Source organism: Leopardus geoffroyi, chromosome C3 (assembly GCF_018350155.1).
Source record: "Leopardus geoffroyi isolate Oge1 chromosome C3, O.geoffroyi_Oge1_pat1.0, whole genome shotgun sequence".
NCBI classification, from domain to species: domain Eukaryota; kingdom Metazoa; phylum Chordata; class Mammalia; order Carnivora; family Felidae; genus Leopardus; species Leopardus geoffroyi.
Window position 1 is genome coordinate 58,715,510 of NC_059338.1, and position 15,021 is coordinate 58,730,530.

General features: G+C 58.7%; 1 protein-coding gene across 1 annotated transcript in view; it reads left to right on the forward strand.

Moving 5' to 3' along the window:
• The window catches only part of GPR161 (G protein-coupled receptor 161), a 40,969-nt gene that overhangs the window by 10,955 nt on the left and 14,993 nt on the right, over positions 1-15,021 (forward strand). The window contains 4 exon segments of the mRNA XM_045453043.1: positions 5,232-5,956; positions 10,685-10,789; positions 13,081-13,149; positions 13,152-13,199. Coding sequence (XP_045308999.1) covers positions 5,232-5,956; positions 10,685-10,789; positions 13,081-13,149; positions 13,152-13,199 — 947 coding nt within the window.

Here is a 15,021-nt window from a genome sequence, read left to right on the forward strand (position 1 = left end):
TTTTTATTATTGGTCGTGTATTATTGGTCATGTGGCATAAAGATACAAATTGACCGGGCCAGTTTACATGATCCGGCCCTTCTAAGTGACATAATATACTCCTTCTGCTTGCTTCATTTTAGTACATTAATTTTACTCTGTCTTGCTAATTTTGGAGGTCACATATTTGTCCCAGTCTATTGGAAACCTAAAGATGCAACTCTGTGTGTGTGCGTGTGTGTGTGTGTGTGTGAGAGAGAGAAGGAGAGAGAGAGAGAGAGAGAGAGGTGGAGGGGGAGGGAGGGAGGATGAGGGAGAGAGAAAAAACAGCAGTAGGACAGGAGGGAAGAAGAACAGAGAACAGGACTGGAGGAGAGAGCTGGAAATGTCTCTAAGAAAGTGGAAGCGGGTGGGGGGGCGCCTGGGTGGTTCAGTCAGTTAAGCGTCCGACTTCGGCTCAGGTCATGATCCCGTGGTTTGTGAGTTTGAGCCCTGAGTTGGGCTCTGTGCTGACAGCTCAGAGCCTGGATCCCGCTTCGGATTCTGTGTTTCCCTCTCTCTCTGCCCCTCCCCCACTTGTGCTCTGTCTCTCTCTGTCTTTCAAAAATGAATAAATGTTTAAAAAAAAAAAAAAAAAAAGGAAAGTGGAAGTGGAGAACCTGCCCGGGCAGGTGTCGTGGCCTCCACTGAAAGGGGTTGCTGCTAATACACAGTCCTCCCAGCAAATCCTTGCAACTGGGGGCTGGCTCCCATTCTGCAGGTGGGCAGAGTGAGGCTTTGTGAACCTGCCCAAGCTCACGTGGCTGGTAGGCAGCTCGTCGGGTTCCGAGGAGGCGAAGGCGGGACTCAGAGCACACTGCAGAGGGAGCCACCCATCAAGTCCAGCAAGGGGCTAGTTTGACCCAGGGTTTCTCAAGCTGGCACTGCTGACGTTCTGGGTTGGGTCACACTTTGTGGGGACGGGGGGCCGCCCTGGGCAGCACCCCTGGCCTCTGCTCACTAGATGCCGGTGGCTCCTCCCCAGTCGTCACCACCCAGAATGTCTCCAGACATCGCCACGCGTCCCCGGGGGCACACGTCGTCCCCACCGAGAACCCCAGCTAGAGAACTCCGCAAACTAAGTTGGCAGATGAGCCAAAGGAGAATAGACCACGTAAGAAGAATGGCTGACTGGAGAGAGATTCGGTGGGAATGTCGGTGTCCGAAACCGGCCACGTGGGGAATGTCATGTGACCCAGGGAGAACTGTACCCTGAGTGAGGGTGTGACGTGGTCGCTTAACCCGGCAGCTCATCGGGTTTTTGCGGCACGTGCGGGTGGATGCGGCCCCGGCTCCAAAAACGGGGTTTGGTGAGGGAAAGCGGCTGGCTCTGGGGGGCGGGTGGTTATGGTGCAGGGTCACCAGTGCCACCAGGAGAGCGTCCGTCCGTGGTAGCGCACTGTCCCCGAGGTGGCTGGAGTCGGCCTCGGCTCCGTCCTGTTTGCGGTGGAGGCGTCTTAGCGACACGGACCGACGTCGCTATCTTAGGGGCCGGTCTTGCAGCAGGACAGCTAAGCGTCGGAGCCCCTGTGTGCGTAATGACTTTTCGGTTACACGAGACGTCGTGGGAGGCTCTTCTGGGACCTGGGGTCGTGCTTGGGCTCATGCCTGAAAATGAGCTGCTGGGGAAAAGACAGAGCTTCGGAAGCCAGTTAAGAGCACGGAAGGCAAAAGAAGCCCCTCTGTTCGGTCCTCTACTGACGTGCAGGGACACAGGGAGCTGCTCTTGTTCTGTATTTTCCTTTGAACCTGCCGCAGGCCTCAATGAGGCTAAGTTTAAAACATGAGGTTTCAAATCTACAAAATCCGTGTCTTTCCTTGGGCAGATGGGGGATGTTCTGTATCTTGATAGAGCCGTAGATTTGTGCGTTTCATCGTATTTAAGTTTTACAAAAAATGAAATGGAGGGTAACTGGGCAGCACCCTGGCCCGTGGCGGCCTCTCTGACTCTGGGAGACTGACCCCTCGGGAGCCGGCCTCCGGCCCCCAGCCCCCCGGTGGGACTCGGGGCTCAGCTGGGAGAGGTTATGGTCACGTCCCACCGGAATTGCTCGTGGCCGGGACCTTAGTCAGCGGGTGAAACAAATACCATTTATTATAGAAAAGGAGGAGTCTTGACATAAAATAATAATAATACCTGGATGTTGAGAATAGCCAGGATTACGTGTGGAGGACCGCTTATGAATTGTAATTATTTTTACGACCGCCAGAACAGGGCTGGTCAAAGGAGCCGGGGGAAGTTAACATTCCCTGGCCCGGCTTTGCTGCGCTGCTGCCCCTGGGGTGTCTTGAGGTCAGAGAGCCTGCACACGGTTTAAAAGGGCAGAGAAAAATAGAAATCTCTGCCTTGTTTCTTTTTAAGAGTGAAGGAAACCTCCTAGGCAGCCCTCAATCCCACCCTAGCAGACCCCCTCACGTTTCGTTGGCTGGGATGGTGCCACACAGGTCAGTGTCTTGGCCATGACTTGGCAAGAGGTAGGAGACCACCAGAATGGCCCAGTTCATCTCTCGGGACTCAGAAGGGCCCAGTGTCCCCGTTCAGTCATAGCAGTTGGGAGCAGCACGAACGATCGGGATTCCCGTTTTCAGGAAGGAAGGGGGAAAGGTCGGTGGACAGGCAGAGACCAAGCTCTGCCCCCGCCACGTGAAGAGGAGGCACGACGCAGGCCTTTCCCTCAGTCTGGCCCCCGAGTTCTTGGGGCCAGGGCTTCTGTGCTTCCCACGTTACAGATGAAGGCCACCCAAGGTCACACAGCTTGTAGATGGGAGAGCTGCCCTCTGGACCCAGGGATCCCAGCGCCAAAGGCATGCTTCTCTCCCTGGGCTGCTCGGACTTGGCCAGATGCAAACCCAGGTACCAGCGTAAGACACTGATTGTTTCATCCCAGGCCATGTGCAATAATAGATAGCCGTGACCCATCCCAGGGTCCCCACGAGATCCTCTTTTCAGATCCCACACCCGGGGAGCGTGCAGCTGGACATCAGCAGCCCCTGGCTCCCCTCCCGTTAGGAAGGCCCTTCAGGGGTGCCTGGCTGGCTCAGTCGGTGGAGCATGCAACTCTTGATATCAGGGTTGTGAGTTCAAGTCTCATGTGGGGTGTAGAGATTATTTAAAAATCTTTTTTTTTCATTTTCATTTTTTTTTTTTAACGTTTATTTATTTTTGAGACAGAGAGAGACAGAGCATGAACGGGGGAGGGGGAGAGAGAGAGGGAGACACAGAATCGGAAACAGGCTCCAGGCTCTGAGCCATCAGCCCAGAGCCCGACGCGGGGCTCGAACTCACGGACCGCGAGATCGTGACCTGGCTGAAGTCGGACGCTCAACCGACTGCGCCACCCAGGCACCCCTTTTTTTCATTTTATTTTTTAATGTTTATTTTTGAGAGAGAGAGAGCATGAGCGGGGCAGGGGCAGAGAGAGAGGGAGACACAGAATCTGAAGCAGGCTCCAGTCTCTGAGCTGAGAACACAGAGCCCGACACGGGGCTCGAACTCAGTGAGATCATGACCTGAGCTGACGTCGGACACCCAACCGACTTGAGTTACCCAGGTGCCCCCCAATTTTTTTTTTTTTTTTTTTTTTTTTAGAGAAGCAGGGACACCTGGGTGGCTCAGTGGGTTAAGCGTCTGACTTTGGCTCAGGTCATGATCTCACGGTTCGTGGGTTCGAGCCCCGCGTCGGGCTCTGTGCTGACAGCTCGGGGCCTGGATCCTGCTTCGGATTCTGTGTCTCCCTCTCTCTCTGCCCCTCCCCTGCTCGCGCGCGCTCTCTCTCTCTCTCACAAATATAAATAAACGTTTAAAAAATTTTTTCAAAAAGGGAAAGTCTTTCACAAAGGGTGTAGATGGGGGAAGCCTTCCCTCCAAGAGGGTGGGCAAGCAGCATGTGGCAGTCAGGCCGTGGGCCCTGTCCCTGCGCTGCTGGTGCCCCGGGGTGACTCAGGACGGGAGATGTGGGATCCTTGGCCCCGTTCGTTTTCTGCCATCCTGTCTGTACCAGGTGGCATCAGCGTGGCCACCCCTGTCTTTTCCACAGGCTGCCCTCATGGGGAAACCCTAGTATTCATTAAACAGCATTTCCTTTGGATAAAATGTCTGGGTGGGGAGCGTGTGGTTTGCTTTCAACCCCATGATCTAAATCCTCCCTGGCTTCCCCCCCCCCCCCCCCCCCCGGCGTCTCCGTGCGGTGCTGAGCTCCATGCAGGTTCCCCACGGGGCGGGTGCTGGCTCACACCTACCTGCACCCCAGAGCTGCCTTCCTCCTCAGCGACTTCTGGGCCAGTGCCTCTGATCTCTTAAGACCTGGGTGTATGTGCATCTCCCGCAGGAAGCCTGGGCTGACCCGCCTTCTGGAACAGGTGCCCCGCCAGTGTGAACCTAGAGCCCTCCAGGCCTCCCTCCTCTGCGCAGGGCCGAGGGATTAAAAACCACCCCTGTTGTGTGGACTCCAGGACAAGACGGTTTGCGAGGAGTCGCTGGCGTGTCACTGGGGGCTGTGGGGCCAGATCGTCTGGGTTTACGTCTTGTTTCTTCCCCTTATCTTGGGCAGGCTGCTTATTCTTCCTCTGCCTTAGTGCCCTCGTCTGGAAAATGAGGGGGATGATAACACCCACCGCATCAAGCAGTCGTTGGTGAGGATTCCATTTAGCTCTTACCCCCCAGACGCATACTCTGCCCACGTGTCTGTCTCTCGCCACGTCTTCTCACTGCCTTTCCTGTACGTAGCACAGGCGTTCAGCAGGCCTTCAGTAAATGTCCATCGATTGAATGAACCCCCTAGTCCGTCAATATTATTTTGGCTTTGTCATGACCCTCTGGAAACGAATCAATCTCAGGTTGATGTCAGCAACACAGAAGTGATCTGGCTTCATGCACGATCCCTTGGGACTCCTGTAGGTGCCCCGAGATGACCCACAGCCCCGAATATGATTGGGCTCTGGCATCGTGACTCGGAAACAGGACTGCCTGAGCCCTGGGTTCATCCTGGCCTCCAGCTCCTGGCTGATGACGGGTCCTACAAAGCGGGGTAACACGGCAGAGTCTGTGACTTGTCCGGGAAAAGTTGGGAGAAGGGACCGTCTTCGGAGCCCCGTGACTGGGTTGGATGGAGAAATTCAACAAAGCTCCCTACCTCGGAGAGCACGGGGTGCCCGTTCGGGTGCGTTTTCTCTATTTTGACTCCTCTCTCTCGCCCCCTCCGTCCTTTCCCTAGCTACTATGCTGTCCTGTACCCCATGGTGTACCCCATGAAGATCACGGGGAACCGCGCCGTGATGGCGCTTGTCTACATATGGCTTCACTCCCTCATCGGCTGCCTGCCGCCTCTCTTTGGTTGGTCGTCGGTGGAGTTTGACGAGTTCAAGTGGATGTGTGTGGCTGCGTGGCACCGGGAGCCCGGCTATACCGCCTTCTGGCAGATCTGGTGTGCCCTCTTCCCCTTTCTGGTCATGCTGGTGTGCTATGGCTTTATCTTCCGCGTGGCCAGGGTCAAGGCGCGCAAGGTGCACTGTGGCACCGTGGTCATCGTGGAGGAGGACCCCCAGAGGGATGGGAGGAAGAACTCCAGCACCTCCACCTCCTCGTCCGGCAGTAGGAGGAACGCCTTTCAGGGCGTGGTCTATTCGGCCAACCAGTGCAAAGCCCTCATCACTATTCTGGTGGTCGTCGGTGCCTTCATGGTCACCTGGGGCCCCTACATGGTTGTCATCACCTCTGAGGCCCTCTGGGGGAAGAACTACGTCTCCCCGACCATGGAGACCTGGGCCACGTGGCTGTCCTTTACCAGCGCCATCTGCCACCCCCTGATCTATGGGCTCTGGAACAAGACGGTTCGCAAGGAGCTGCTGGGCATGTGCTTTGGGGATCGGTATTACCGGGAGCCGTTCGTGCAGCGGCAGAGGACTTCCAGGCTCTTCAGCATTTCCAACAGGATCACAGGTAACCTGGGGACTTGGAGGGGAGGGGGAGGCCCACCTCGGGCGGGAGGCGCTCTGCCGTGTTGACGGGTAAGCTCTCAGACTGACGGCAGCCTCGAGGCTCCAAGCACGGTGTGCGTTGGGGGAGGAACGTCCCGGCGCGTCCCCCGTGATTCCCAGGCGGCTTTCGGCAGGGGACACCAGAGTTCAGAAGTCCGTTTTCGGTGTCCCCAGCCACGGCACGCTGGCCTTTCTACAGACAGAAGAACCCAAGCATTGGACCGGCCTCCCCTCTGCTGTTGGCCAGTCCCTTCATGTCGGTATTCTGTAAAGCAGAGTGCACCTTCAGGCACCCCCGCCCCTCCTTGGCTCCTCCTCCCCGATCGCGCTCCTCCCCCTCATCGCGCTCCTCCCCCCCCCCCATCGCGCTCCTCCCCCCTCCCATCGCACTCCTCCTCCCCTCCTCGGCTCCTCCCCGATCGTGCTCCTCCTCGGGCCTCTCATGCTGGTCAGTGGTTTCCTCCTGCCGGTGCCAGTAATTCACGTGTGTCAGCGCCAAACCCCAGCCCTCCGCCCTGCCACCTTGAAATGGCACTGTCCCCTGTGTGTAAAGCTGCTCCATCCGGTAACTGATCTGGGAGCTAACAAGCTTCTGGAGGTGATCCTCTCACCTTTGGTGAGACCCAGAGGACTCGCTCTAGGCAGGGATAGATTTTTTTTTTTAACCCTTTTTATTTGGAAATAATTGTAGACTTGGAGAAGAGCTGGGAAGAGAGGACAGAGACTTCCCACCCACCCCGCTCCTCCTGGCGTTCACATCTGGCTGAATCATAGCAGTTACCAAACCAAGATATTAACATTGGGGCAGTGCTGTTAACTATGCACTGCTTGAGGCAGATTTCCCCCGTGTCCCCAGTCAGGTCCTTTTGCTGTTCCAGGATCCGGTTTGCCATCAGGTCATGGCTCCCTTTGTCTTCTTGAAGCTTTGACAAGTCTTTGTTCTTCCCTTGTCTTCTGTGACATTGGTACTTTTTTAGAGTACTGCTAAGGGGGTTTTTAGGATGCCCTTGGTTTGTGTTCAGCTGATGTGTTGTCAGGATTAGAATGAGGTTGTACGTCTTTGGCAGGAATGCCGGGGGGGGGGGTGCTGTGGTCTTCTCCGTGATCACATCAGGGGCACATATGTCATTATGTCTTATTACGGGTTTAGGTTGCCTTGACGTCTCGGTTGATGCCTTGGCTCAGGCTGCTATCACCAAACACCATAGACTAGGGGGCTTAAACCATAGACCTGTATTTCTCACATTTCGGGTGACTGGAAGTCTGAGATCAAGGTGCCACGTGGTTGGAGCCCGGTGAGACCACTCTTCCTAGCTGTCCCCTTGCTGCATCCTCACGTGGATACGGGGAGATGGGACAGGGCAAGCCCTGTGGTCTCTTCTTATGAGGCCCCCACCCTCATGACCTCATCTGCTCCGGATTACCTCCTGAAGGCCCTACTTCTGGATGCCATCATACCGGGGTTAGGGCTTCAATGTATGAATTTTGGGGGGAACACACTGAGTCCGCACAGTTCAGGAGGCGTCTGCCAGGTTTCTCTGTCGTAAAGTCACTGTTTTTTCCACTGTAATTAAGAAATACACTGGGGGAGAGCCTTCGAGGCCCTGCAAATACCCTATCTCTCCCTCAGCCTTCACCCACTATTTTTAGCATCCACTGGTGGATTTTGCCTCCAGCGGTTATTACCGTGTTGTTCCGATGGGGAAGTAGCCGGATTTTTAGGGCCATGTTTGAGGGAGATTATCACCCGGATGAGCCGTTGGAAGAGAGATTTGAGGGCGCTTGGATCGACTGGAAAAAGCTAGTTCAGGTTACAGTTCTCTTCTTTTTCTGGGTGACTTTGGGCAGCTCAGACTGCTCGAGAGAAAGGTTCCTGTTCGTGGAATAGAGGCCTTCCACCTTCCCTCTCAAGAACGAATTCCCCAGGGTTGTGCGTACTCAGCGGTAGTATTGTTGGGAGATCTTTTCCATGAGGCGGTAAGAAACCAACATCACTGATTTATTTTGTGGGCTGATGGAGTGTTACTTCTTGAGAGAGGAAGGAAGTCGGGGGCTTTTTCTTCTTCTTTTTCTTTTTTTTTTTTTTTTGTAAGTAGGCTCCATGCCCAACATGGTGCTTGAATTCATGACCCTGGGATCAAGAGAGGGAGTTTTCATTCTGAGCAGAGGAGAAGAAGAACCTTTCCGTACCCCAGTATTGTAACCACCGAAATGCCCATCGCCTGCCCCGGCAAGTCCCTGTTGTCAAGTACAACTTGTGAGCCAGGACTGCATTCACGGTCTGGCTTCATTTCTCCGAGTAACTTACTCAGATTTGGTAAAATCGCTCCTCTTTTAGGCAAAAAGTGTATGTTCTGCCCTCCATTGAAGTGAAGAGTGGGGAAAGAGAAAGAAAGAGGGAAGAGAATAGAGGAGGGAGAGGGTAGCCAGCACCAAAACAAACATCGGCTTTTGGCCAGCATTTTCCATGCAGGTCGCCTGTGGTGGTGCCGGCAGAGGCCGTGGGGCCGGGAGAATGCCGGGACGCCCACTGTGGTTTGGTGGGCAGGTCCGTGGCAGCTGGTGGCCTCCTCCTCGCTGAGGGACGAGCAGTCTTGTGGGAGGCTTTTGGGTTACAGAGTGTGTGGGCCGATGGGCTCTGTGTACTTGGCCTTCCCCAGCTCCTGAATGTTGGACAAGGAGCAGAACTCGGCTGCCCTCGCTCCACGCCCCGCCCGCCCCGGGAATGCCCACGCCCTTCTGGGCCAAAGAGGGAGGCCCGGCCTCCACCTCTGGGCCTCGGTCCCTCTGGCCGAGCCAGGGAGCGCGGACCCTCCTCTGACGCCCCGTGTGGGCCTGGCTTGCATCTGCCCAGACTCCTGAAAGCCAAATCCGCTTTCCGTCCCTGGAGCCTGCATTCTGGGCCACCTCCCTCACCTCCGGGAGTGCTGAGCTCGGTGGTAGCAGAGGGAAAGAGGGGGGTAAGACCCCTTCCAAAGGAGCAACAGAGGTCTGGAGGGTCTGTCTTGTTCCTCTCCGTTTGCGGGGCCACCTGGCTGCTGCTCGCTCGCAGGCGGTCAGCCCGGCCACGGCCACAGCCACAGCGGTCTGGCCCCCGTGACTCGTCACACTGCCGGAGACCAGGGCACGTTCCGGCTTTCACCACAGCCTCAGAGATGGTGTCCAAACCCCACCGCGGCCTCGGCCAGCCCACTTGGCAGCAGACTGTCCCCCACGGGCCCCTCCCCGAGCCAGGCTTCCCACGGAGACATGGCCACATTCTGAGGCTGGGGCCCTGGACGGGACCAACATGTCTGGGCCCTTCTCTCGTGCCCATCTCTACAGCAGCACCCAGCAGGGCCCTCTGCACCAGTGTGGTTCCCGAGTTCGTGAACGGGTGGTCCTGAGAGAAGCCCCCGCCCCCCCCCCCCCCCAGTCGTGTCCTCCTTAGCTCCAGGGAAGGCAGGAAAGCGCTTTCTCCATCACCTCACACCCTTTGAAAACTCAGGACGGAAGTAAAGATCCGAGCCAGTAAAGATCCGAGCCGTCTCTTGTCTGTAAGGGGACCGTGGGGGTGGGTAGCAGCGGTCTCTTCGGCCTGCTAGGCTGTAAGTGTTCCTCGCGAGGCCAGAGGACTTTGACTTTGTGTGCTGCCTTGTTAATTGCTAAGAGCTCCTTCTCGTGACCTCCGTGGTCTCCGGAGCGTCCGGCTCTTTTGTTCCTGGAGTCGTCATTCTCCCGGTGTTCTCCGGGGACCTGCGCAGAATTCTTTGTTTTCTTAAGCTCCCTTCACGGCCTCCGCTGAGATCCGTTTCTTTCCCTTCTTCCTCCGGTATTCCTTCTTCTCCTTCTCTCAAGCTGGGGCCTCTCCTGGAGTGTCCAGTGACGAGGCCCTGGGCGCGGGTGGAGGCCCCGCATCAGGAGCAGGAGGCGCTCGGCCCCCCGGGGAGGGTCCTCCCTCTCCTGCTGAGCGAGCTGAGGGGCGGGGGTCCCACTGTTAGCTCCGCAGCCTGGCATCGTGCTCTCGCTTTCTCCGGTGATGCCTCGGCGCGTCCCCTGGGCCTGCTCCTCTCGCCGTCCTGCCGGGAGGCGCCCGGGCTGGGCGGAGCCGGAGGAGGAGACCCGCCCCTGCCCAGAGACACTTTCCCTCCGGCCCCACCAGCCGCGGGGGCTCCTGGCCTCCGGTTCCTCAGCTTCCGGGCCCAGTGCGAGAACCGGCCTCCCCCCAGGCCTCCCCGGCCGCCGGCCTCCGCTCCCTGGGTCCGGCCCACGGTCCTCGTCGGCACCTTCCCGTTGGCGGGCACTCTCTCCCGCTTGGCGCCTCACGCCTCCGGAACGCAGATTCCCCTCTGCCGCTCGGACCTCAGGAGGTCGCAGCGCGTCCGCGTTGCGCGTTTATCCGGAAGATGGTCTCCCAAGACCGCTGCCTCGCGTTCTCCCTGCTCTCCCTGCCACCGCCTTGTTGGGGTGTGTCGTTGTTGGGAGAGCTTCCTCTTTGGGGGAGCCACGCCCCCGGGGCAGGAACGAGGGGCAGAGGGGGAGAGGGCGGCCGGGGGCTCCCCGTCTTTTGGTTGGTTGAGGCACGGCTTGCGAGTGACAGAGGGGACAGGAGAGCAGGAGGGGGGGCCGGTGGGGACCGCTGGAGTGGGAGGGACGGGGGCTGCCCCGGCGGGACCTGGACCGTGCTGACGGCGCCGACTCTGCCTTCCAGACCTGGGCCTGTCCCCACACCTCACGGCGCTCATGGCAGGCGGACAGCCCCTGGGGAACAGCAGCAGCACCGGGGACACTGGCTTCAGCTGCTCCCAGGACTCAGGTAAGCCTCCCGCGCGTCACACGCCCTGGGGCCCGCTTAGGAGCCGGCGGGAGGGACCTCCCCACGCGCGTGCCTTTCCGGTTGCGGCTTTGAGCTCGCCAGCGTCTCTGGGCCTCGGTTTCCGCCCGTATCAAACCGGGATTTCCCTTCCTCTTCTGTCCGCCACACGAGGTTGTTGTGAGATCCAAATGAAGCGAACCCCTTTGAAAAGTTGAAGTGCCGCGTGCCTGTGAGTTGTTACCCTGAGTGTGACACCCTCGGCCGCCACGGGCTCTGGGGTCCCGCTGCCTGGTGTTCAGTGTCTCATTGGCCTTTTCTGAGCTGTGCCACCTGGGCAAGTTGCTTAATCTCTAAGCGTTGGAGCACCCCGGGTGTGAACTGGGGGTAGCTGGCCCCCATGACGGCAGCTCCCCTGAGGCCACATCCCTGGCTCACCACCCTGGCCTGCTTTGTGCCCTGCCTTTGAGAAACTCGGTCTCCCCAAAGGGACACGTCCCCGGCACAGATGCTCCCCGTCCCCCGTGGCTGCCCCCAGGGGACCCTGCGGGCCGAGCTCCTCCTTCAGGAAGTCCGCCTAGCATGCCGCTGGGCACCTCACCAGGCCCTGGTGAGAGGCGGTGGGCAGAGGCGTCTGCTCCCCATCCCGGGGCCTGTGCCCACGAGCCGGGCCGTAGGGAGTGGGGCTGAGGTGGAACGCGCAGAGGGCTGGGCAGTAGGGGGAGGGTGTTGCTCATCCCCGCTGCCCGGAGCTTGTGAAAACTCCTCTCTGCCTTGACCTGAGTCTCCCCCCCGCCTCAGCCTGGGACCTCGACGCTGGGGTGGGCCGTGGGCAGGGACCGAGACCAGGCCTTCTGGCGCGGACAGTTTTCCCTGGAGGCAGAATATTCCCTGAGAATGTTCTTTCACCCGTCAGCCAGCGGGTTGAACCACCGTCACACCGTCTCCTCTCGCCCCGCGTCCCTCGTGTGCTTTGAAGGAAGGGAAGGTCTCTGGGTCACTCCCCAGGCTCTTTCCCCATTCGCAGACGACCAGCAGGGATCCGGAGGCAGTGTGACATCCATTCATTCAACAAATGTTTATGTGCCCAGCCCTCACTCTGGCCAGACTCTGTACTAGGTTCCAGAGATCCAGTGGTGAGCTGTACTCATGGAACTTTCTGCGGACCTGGGAAGACGGCCCGTCATCCCACGTGCTTTCAGTAATTCTGCTATTAAAGCTTATAACTGGGAGGGCAGCTTTGGAAGGGAGAATTAGAGCAGCTTCTCGGAGAGTGACATTGAACCCCGAAGAGCAAGGAGGTGGCCAGGCAGAAGGCATAGGCGTCGTAGCCGGAGAAGGAGCATGGCCTGGGCCGTCACACGGACCCGAGCGTGTGTGACTTCCAGCCCCGCCGTTTATCGGCTGTAGTCGTGCCTCCCCGATTAGCTCCTGCTGTGTGCCGAGCGCTGTGCCGCATCTTTCCACGCCTCAGCTCAGGGTCCTCAGCCAATCCCCGACCGAACTACCATCCCCGCGTCGCAGCCTTGAGGACGCTGAGGGATTCGGCACCTGCCCGAGATCCTAGGTCCACGTGGAGCGAGAACTGGTGCTCTGACTCCCAGGGAATGATCTTTCTGGAGGCCAGGCGGTGATGCCTCTGAGGCTTGCTCTGAAACAGCAAGAGGACCCCGGGGCTGCCCTGTCTCCCTAGTTTCCCCAGCACTGAGGCCTTGAAGGATTGAAAGCTGGAGACTGGGATGGAACGAGGCTGGGGACGGTGTCAGGCCAGGGTCCTGGCTCAGCCCAGCCCTCTCTAGTATGACCCCCTGCCTCCCTGCCTTTGTTTCCCCACTCTTTTAGGGGGTATATTTTTCAATTCTTTTTTGATCCTCAAAGAACTCTACCTTTTCCGGTTTGAAATGTTGATTTAGCACAACATATTTTAACAGTGACGGGAATTCAGACCGTAAGAAGGATCCTCAGAACACAGAGCTCCGAGGGCCCTGCCCTGCCCTGAGCCCTGCCCCCGCCCCTCCCTCCCAGGCCCGGCCGACTTCACACTGTGTGTGTGTGTGTGTGTGTGTGTGTGTGTGTGTGTGTGTGTGGCAGCCCCACGGGTCGGCTGCAGACTCCCCGGGATGACACCATGCACACGGTGTCCCTCAGGCACCTGCACATGCTGTGGGGCCGTGGTCGCACCTGTTGGTGGGATTGAACATGTGGGGACGAGGAGGCGAGAGAGGTAGAGGAGGAGGCGGCGAGGAGGACCTCGCACCCCTGGTTCTGTGTGCACAATCCGCCCTTGGTTTCAGGGACAGATGTGATGCTGCTCGAGGACTACACGTCGGGTGACAACCCTCCCTCCCACTGTACTTGCCCCCCAAGAGGAGGAGCTCGGTGACATTTGAGGATGAAGTGGAACAAATGAAAGGTTGGTCTGTGGCTCACTGCTTTGGGACAGCCCGAGGCAGGGCGGGGCGGGGCGGGTGGGGGGGGGTGGGCAGCAGAGGGAAAGGATCTGGGGAAGATTCCTTGGCTCAGCCCTGCTCGCACCCCCAGCGTTCCAGGGCTCCCCGCTGTGCCGGCCACCGTGACCGCTCCTGACCCTGCCGGCCTCGCTTGTCCCCGGGCCTCCCCTTGTTGGGGCATGCGGCCCCTGGGCTGGGAAGGTGGGGCTGTCGGACTCTAGATAGATGCGCATGCGCACGCACAGGCCCCATCCTGATTCCCATCTCCTCCCTCGGGAAGCCACCAGACTGGAGAAAACTTTCTGAGCCCTCCACAGTCTGTCCCCTTTGCGGATGCGGTGTGGGTATAAATCTGAACTTGTCCTCTCTGAGCCTCCGCTTCCTCACGGGGAAAATGGAAGCAGTGGCACCATGAGTGCTCCCCCCGCCCCCCCCCCCCAACAGAGGCTGTCGCCTCGACCATCTGTCGTCCCTGGAGTCGATGAGGGTGTGTGAGCCTGTGAGGGGAGTGGGCTCCCACATTTCGTCTCCCGCGTCTCCTTGTTGCCTCTGGGACGTAGGGTCTGGGTTCCCATCCGGACAAGCGTGTTAGAAGAGTGACAGGGGACCATCCAGACCGCCCATGACGTTAAGACCCTGTCCTCTGGATCCCCGCACGTGAGGGCGGCCTCCAGAACCACTGGGTGGGATGTGGGAGAGTCGGGATCGGGACAGCGGACTCTGGCCGTCGACGTGGGTCCCGTCAGAGCTTTAGGATCGTAGGGATTCCCACCTCTTCTCCTGCCCCCCCTCCCTGACTCCTGCCCGACTGGGGCGGTCGCAGAGCTCAGGAGGCAGATCGGCCACTCTGCCGGCAGAGTAGACTCAGGAACAGAGGATGGCCTGCAGCCTCATGGGCTCTGTGATATATTAGCCCGGAACCAAAGCATGAAGGATTCCCCCTCCCCCCTCCTCCGACCGCCCAGCCCCCCGGGGGCCAGTCTGGCCCCTTCAGACCCACTTAGTGGGCACTGATGGCGGTTCTGAGGGCCTGTCTGCCGGCAGGGAGGAACAGGGCCGCCCTCGGGTCGCAAGTGAGAGGGGCAGGGAGAGGCGACATGTGCCCGCCCCCCACTCTTTGCTTCATTCTTGTGTCCGGCTGCAGACTCCCTGAGACGGGGTGATGGGTGGATGTTGCCTCCTCTCCGGAAGAACATGAGGGGTAGGAGACACGCCGTCGGGAAAGCTGGCAGTGAGGGCAGTAGTGATGAGCGGCGCTGGGCGTGACGTTGCAGACTCACCTCTCTCTGTTTTTAGTTGTCGGGGGTCCTGATCCTGGGTGGGGCGCGCGGACCTCTGTGTTCCTTCCGACCCGAAGGCTCTGGCGGGTCTGAGCCTGTGTGGCCGGGAGAGAGCCCACGCTCAGGATTGTGGAAGTTTGTAGCGTAGACATTGTGTGGTTCTCGGGAGCTGGAACACCAGAGAACTCGTTCAGAGATGGAGAATTTTGAATACCCTCACCCGGGAGTATTTATCAAGCCTTTCTTAACGGGCCAGACCTGAACATCTCAGAAGGACCTGTTTACCGATCGCAGAAACCTCCTGGAGAGGAGCGCTGGGGCCTTCTCGCTACAGATGGGGAAGCGTCGGTTGGGATACTTCCAGGTGTCCCCTGCTAGTAAATGGGGAGTCGAGGATTTAGGCCCCGGGGAATCTGACTGCAAAAGCTACGCCCTCAACCCCCTCAACCCCCTCGGCTGTGAGGCGTCAGCCGGAATATTCCCGCTAGCCCTCGGTCCCAGCCCT